Source organism: Rutidosis leptorrhynchoides, chromosome 3, assembly GCF_046630445.1.
Source record: "Rutidosis leptorrhynchoides isolate AG116_Rl617_1_P2 chromosome 3, CSIRO_AGI_Rlap_v1, whole genome shotgun sequence".
NCBI lineage: Eukaryota > Viridiplantae > Streptophyta > Magnoliopsida > Asterales > Asteraceae > Rutidosis > Rutidosis leptorrhynchoides.
The window spans coordinates 202437515-202444627 of record NC_092335.1 but is presented as its reverse complement, the minus strand read 5'-3'; the positions used below and the strand labels follow the sequence as shown (position 1 = coordinate 202444627).

The 7113-nt window shown below is 33.5% G+C and overlaps 1 protein-coding gene across 1 annotated transcript; it reads left to right on the top strand.

Annotated features, from left to right (window-relative positions):
* Positions 1-3876: 3876 nt before the first annotated feature.
* On the top strand, positions 3877-6803 carry LOC139897166 (probable serine/threonine-protein kinase At1g01540). The gene is made up of 6 exons (XM_071879826.1): positions 3877-4634; positions 5570-5674; positions 5821-5943; positions 6031-6201; positions 6323-6452; positions 6540-6803. Exons 1-6 carry the CDS (start codon positions 4039-4041, stop codon positions 6786-6788), a joined length of 1374 nt encoding a protein of 457 aa, XP_071735927.1. The 5' UTR covers positions 3877-4038; the 3' UTR covers positions 6789-6803.
* The last annotated feature ends 310 nt before the right edge of the window (positions 6804-7113 follow it).

The following is a 7113-nucleotide window of genomic DNA, read 5'->3' as shown; positions in this document are numbered from 1 at the left end:
AATAATATAAAGATAAAGTTTAAATTTGGTTGGAAATTTTCGGGTTGTCACAATATATATATATATATATATATATATATATATATATATATATATATATATATATATATATATATATATATATATATATATATATATTATTAATATTAAGATTATTATTATTAATCTTATTATTAATAGTATTATTATTATTATTATTTTTACGATACAAAAATAATAATATACATAAAATATTACGACGGAGTGTTGGCCAAATGATTTCAAAACGAGTTTTCGAGCAAGCTAGAGCTAAGGAAATTATGGGCTATTGCCATGGAGGTTATGGGTAATGTTCATGGGTAATATTCGCAAGTCAAACCTAATGTTTATCATCTCCGTTACGTCTAAGTACTTTCCTGCAATATTGAATCACAATATTGATACGTGAGCATTCATATCTTATCTTTTATATATTAATTGTGTATCCATGTCTAGTACTCGAGTATATATATTTATGCATGCATGTATGCTAAATTTTGTCGTTAAACAGTTTATAATGAATCACGAATTAAATACATATATTACTGGTAAAAGGTATATGATATACATGTTTTTGGAAAGCTGGCGAAAAATCAATAACTTTTCATTTAGATATTGAATAATTTCGACGAACGGATTAAAAGATATGATCAACTGAATTATGATTGACGTTAATTGAAATTGCTTTTGAATCTACAATTAAGATTTAAACAACTTGTTTACGAGATTGATAAATTGGATTTTTGAATATTACCAACCGAGTAAATGAATCCTTATATAAGGTACGTCTCGTTTTGTTAAACAACTGTCAAAATTGACTTTTTGAAACGACTTTGGATAACATTTGTATGTCGATCTCGAGCATTAGGATTGTGATACACTATGACCTGACCTAGCTTGATAGACATTTATTGACCAACATATGTTCTCTAGGTTGAGATCTACGGTTATTTGGTAATCCGAGTTTCGGTCACATTTTGGTGAACGACTTTATATGCTGCTAAGGTGAGTTTCATATGCTCCCTTTTTAATTGCTTTTGCAATCTATATTTTTGGGCTGAGAATACATGCACTTTAGTTTAAACGCAATGGACACAAGTACATATTAAATTCTACACTGAGTTTGAACCGAAAATCCCTTAGCTTTGGTAACTAGTAACTGTCGGTTATAAGAACCGATGGGCGCGAATAGAGGTATATGGATCCATAGGGCTTGACATCCCCGTCTGTTCCAGGTATAGAAACCCTAGCCTGAACTATAAAACAGACGTATGCTATTTGAGTTTAGTTCACGTTGGTTTGCGTGTATTGTACATGTTGGTTGCATGTATGTTAAAACAGGGGTACTTATTATAACGTTAAAGCTTAGTTACCAGGGTGCTCAATCTTGTAGAATATTTTGATAAACGTTTCTGAATGAAACAACTGAAATCTTGTGATCTACCTTTATGTACAGATTATGCAAAACATTAAAACTATGAACTCACCAACCTTTGTGTTGACACTTGTTAGCATGTTTATTCTCAGGTTCCCTAGAAGTCTTCCGCTGTTTGCTTATATGTTAGACAAGCTATGTGCATGGAGTCTTACATGGCATTTTTTTTCAAGAAAACGTTGCATTCACCAAATCATTACCATGTATCTTATTTTGACTGCATTGTCAACGAAAGTACTATTGTAAACTATTATATTACGGTGATTGTCTATATGTAGAAATCATCAGATGTCGAAAACCTTTGATTTAAATATTCATTTATGGTGTGCCTTTTCAAAAGAATGCAATATTTACAAAACGTATCATATAGAGGTCAAATACGTCGCAATGAAATCGATGAATGACGTGTTCGTCCATATGGATTTGGAGCGATCGTCACATACAAGGATTTAATTTAATTGAATCAAGACACGGAACTTGCGTTGAACTGACATACATAATTATGTTTTTAGATGTATATGCATGTATTAGTATTGTTTAAAGTTTATATTTTTACTAATTTATATAAATGTATAATTAATTAATTAAAATTGTTTTGTGTATTGTAGATGTCTACTTGTTCTAGTAGTGGCAGTAGTTACTTTGTGGATGACGAGGAGTTATTACGGGTTGAGGCAAGATGTAAAGAGTTACATTTGAGTCTCGAATCCAATGTTAATGATAGCTGTTATGTTATACTTCATAATAGCGATTTTCACTTACTATTATAAAAAAGTGATATGGTAAGTTCATGAATTAAGGGTGTTGGTTAATTGATTTGGTTTCTTGGTTAGCAATTAGGGTTTATATTTTTTTTTTAGGGATGAATTAGGGAGAAGTGAAGTAGATAAGGAAGGGGTAAAGAGATGAAAGAGGAAGAAAGACTAAAATACCCTCACATGTTTTGCACATGCTTGACTTAACGGCTGAAATAGACAAGAAGTAGACGGGAGGACGAGGGATGCAGTGTTTTGATACATTAGGGACGATGAATGCACACAAAAAAAAAAAAAAAAAGGACATGAAGTCAAATTTGATGTAAAGTTCAGGGACGAGGAATGAAATTTTGTCTTTCGTCAAGTTATCTCTTTAGTTTTCAAATTTGATGTAAAGTTATCAAGTTATCTCTTTAGTTTTCAAATGACAATACTCAGTCTTTCGTCAATTGTTTTAGAAAATATTAATATAGTTATGATGATGTCATGGCAGTTGTTTAGACTACTGTCGTGAGTGATCAACTGAAATTGAATATTTTCGCGTAGTATCACGTCACCATAAAAAATTTGATTTATAACAAAGATATTTATGATAATATTATGATATTTATATCATAATAATCATAATCAAATCAAATAATTAAATTTTACAAAAATGAAATAAAAAGATAAAAAAAACTAAGTAAGAAAAGAAACTCCGTAATCAGTTATCCTTACTTTTCACACAATCATCTGTAATCAGTTGTCGTGGAGGAAACCTGAACCAATCCGAGAGCGTGGCCGGTAAAACCCATCCACCTCGCTGCCCTGCAACGCGATGTGCGAAAGGCGACCTTAGGTGAAAAATCATTTTGTTTGTCATGTTTATTTCAGTTCATAGCAGCTAAGAGCCTAAGAGTCAATTTTTGTTGTAACTATATATCACTCGTTCGGGCTAGTAAAGTCGTAGGGCCAACTCGCTCGTACATTTGTAACTGTTATCTTGATTAATAAAGTTTTTCTTGTTTTTCAAAAAAAAAAAATATTGTATTTGTCACTTTAGAGAATTGAACTCTTAACTTCTAACAAAAAAAAAGTATGAGTCATTACTGCCGGATCAACAACAATATGATTGAATTTTTCTTATCCAAAATCATCATATTAATTGTTGTTTCTAATGTATATTTCATGCAAGTACAAATATCAGGTTTAGTAGTAGTAATTACTTACGCATGGTTGGTAGATTAATTGGAGACAGCTGCCTTCTAATGATACGTAGCTTTCTAGAATGTAATTATATGTGATCCACAAATTAACTTAGCTTAACATGTACAACTACTAATTAACTTTAAAAATGTTATCAGTTTAACTATATTATATTTTGGTTACTTTGATTATGAAGTGTGGGGCCTTTTAAGACTATCAATATTTAATATTTAAGACGCTTGAATATATAATGTATTTTAATATAATTCTCATTTCATTTATTTATTTAAAAGTATAAATTATTATCATGTATCTCGTGTTTTGTGTAATTTGAATAAAAAAAACAAATTTAATTTTAATGTTAAAATTAATTAATACTCCGTAATATATCTAACGGTATTAATATGTCATTTTCCATAAGAAAGGGACAAAAAGTGAACTCAAACCAATCCTCAGTCCTTATTTAGAAAAGAGAGGTGAAGATAGAAAAACACAGCTTATTAACTACTGAACACTGGAGCACAGTTTTGTCGGAAAATTAATAAATACTCGCCGGAGTTCATTTTCCGGCCAGCCGGAAACTCACATTCCGACTCACACATATGATCCGTTACATATATATACATATACATATATATTCCTTCGATGCCACAGTACGATAAAGCATTAATGAACAACGAGCTTTCAAAACCTACATCAATTTTTGGTCTCAAGCTATGGACCGTCGTCGGAATATTCGTCGGAGCAATAATTGTACTGATACTATTCCTTCTATCATTATGCATTACCTCACGCCGGCGTAATTCTTCAAATAAACGAAAAACGAATTTTGACCAAACCGAAACCCTAACCCTAGCAAAGTCAAAAGACATACAAGAGATCGTTAGTCATGAATCGGCGGCGGCAGCCGTCGTGGTGGATCGTCGGGCACCGGTGGCGGAGATACAGATTGATATAGGGAAGTCGGAGCACCGTGTGGTTTTCTCTGATCGGCAATCGAGCGGTGAAAGTAGAGGTACGAGTGTTGAAACGGCGTCGTATGGCGGAGGTAGTGGTGCGTGTTCGTTGCCGGAAGTTTCGCATTTAGGGTGGGGCCGGTGGTATACGCTCCGGGAACTTGAAGCTGCTACGAATGGATTGAGTGATGAGAATGTAATTGGTGAAGGTGGTTATGGGATTGTGTATAGTGGTGTGTTGAGTGATGATACTCGTGTTGCAGTTAAGAATTTGTTGAATAACAGGTAAGTTTGTTAATTAGTTTGTAACTTGTGAAAAATGTGATTTTTATTGGATTAGTAATATAAGCTAAGCTAAAAAAGTAATTTTTAAAACTGTAAGTTAGTATTTATCCAAAATTAGGTACTATTTCATATAGTAGAGCTTGGTTTAGCTTTAATTCAATTTACTTATTAACTAATATGAAAATTTTAACCATCCAGGCCTAGCCTGGGTGGCCAACAACACTTTCATGAAGGTGGAGGTCTCGGGTTCAACCCCAAGGGGTGCCCGCATTTAATGACCAAAGCTGGAATATTCTTTACCCGGTAGTGGTGGAGGGTTGGCTTGCCGTTTACCCGGGTTTACCTGCGGTGGGGGCCAATGTGCTCTGGCTCATAGTGGGGTTCCTCGTTAAAAAAAAAAAAATATGAAAATTTTTGATTAGATTAATGAGTTGATATAATATACTGTAGCTGATTTTAACAGTTTACTTGTGCATAATGTTATTAAGAAGGTTTGGTGACTACTAAACAATCACAAACCTTTAACCTCTTGTTGAAGAAGACAGTAATGAATTCTAAGTTTGGTGTTGGAATTTAAAACTTGAATCAAACAGGAGAGCAGGGGACTTTAGCTTCATAATGGTTTTTTGAAGTATTTTTTGTTAGTTTACAACGTACATCCTTTTTTTGTCCTCGAATCGATAGATGATATATCGTATGACCATTTAATATGATGATTCTTGAGATAGTGTTGTTATCTTTTGTTAATCAAGTTTCAGTTGCTTATTCAATCAACTCCAGTTATCAACTACAGTATATTTAGTTATCCCATGTTAACGGTACCTTATTAGTTTCTTGGTACAATTTGTCTCGATGTTCTTTTTTAGTTTTAGCGTGTGTGTGGTGTTTTTTTTGGCTTACACATGCTAAGATTCATGAAATAATGACATCATCAGGGGTCAAGCTGAGAGAGAGTTCAAAGTAGAAGTGGACGCCATTGGACGTGTAAGGCACAAGAATCTTGTTCGGTTGCTAGGATATTGTGTCGAGGGAGCCTACAGGTAATCAAATTATATATTTTTGAATTTCATAAGCTAGGATATTGTGTCGAGGGAGCCTACAGGTAATCAAATTATATATTTTTGAATTTCATAATTACCTTCAAGCATCATGTTTTTTGATTCTTATTAAATATATTTGTATCCAGAATGCTCGTTTATGAGTATGTTGATAACGGGAATTTGGACCAATGGCTTCATGGGGAGGTTGGAGATGTTAGCCCGTTAACATGGGCTATCCGTATGAATATCATTTTAGGAACCGCAAAAGGGTAAAGTTATTATATAAACTGTCTTTATGATCAGCATAAGATCTTTTGCAAATTTTTATGTGCTTTATTTTATGCTTTATGTTTCAGTTTGGCCTATCTTCATGAGGGTCTTGAACCGAAAGTGGTCCATAGAGATATAAAGTCCAGCAACATATTACTCGACCGTCAATGGAATTCTAAAGTTTCTGACTTTGGGCTCGCCAAGCTCTTGAATTCAGAAATTAGTTACGTGACAACTCGTGTGATGGGAACATTTGGGCAAGTGTTCTGACCTTTTCGTTGAAACTGATTATTTGAAATTCGATATAAATATTACATGACTAAAGGACGCTAAAACGTTAAAAATGCATGTTAAAACTCAAAATGTAAAAAATTTCAGGTATGTTGCACCAGAGTATGCTTGCACGGGTATGTTGAATGAGAAGAGTGATGTATATAGCTTTGGGATACTTATTATGGAGATAATTTCGGGAAGAAGTCCTGTTGATTATGCTCGACCGCAAGGAGAGGTTAGTTTTGATTGTTTTAGGTCAAGTATCGAGTACCCGTATCTATACCGAGTTTCTTTTCTAAAGCGCATGAATGAATGATTACAGGTGAATTTAGTGGAATGGTTGAAAAATATGGTTGGACAACGAAAAGCCGAAGATGTGGTGGATCCTAAGTTGCCAGTGATGCCTTCTTCAAAACCTTTAAAACGTATACTCTTGGTTGCACTTAAGTGTGTAGATCCAGATGCACAAAAAAGACCCAAAATGGGACATGTTATTCACATGCTCGAGGCTGATGACTTGCTATTTCACGAGGTATGTACTTCTTTTCTTCGTTTTTTCTTTTCTAAATAACGATGAAGTGCCAATTGCATGTGGTCTGGGGCGTCTTTGAGGGGTTGCAAAATAGGCCATCGAATAGGGCCCGGAATTTTGAAATGTCCAAAATTTTAAAAAGCCTTTATATATACTCCCTCCATCCCACATTAATTGTTCAGTATTCACTTTCGGTATCCCAAATTAATTGTCCACTTCCAAAAATGGAAAGCAAATTTAATGAAGTTTACAGTATTGTCCCTAATGAATTAATTAAATTACAAAAGTTAAAAGCATTTCTAATCAAATGATTGAGGGTAAAACTGCAAAGTTAAAAAAAAAATACAATGTGATAAATGATATT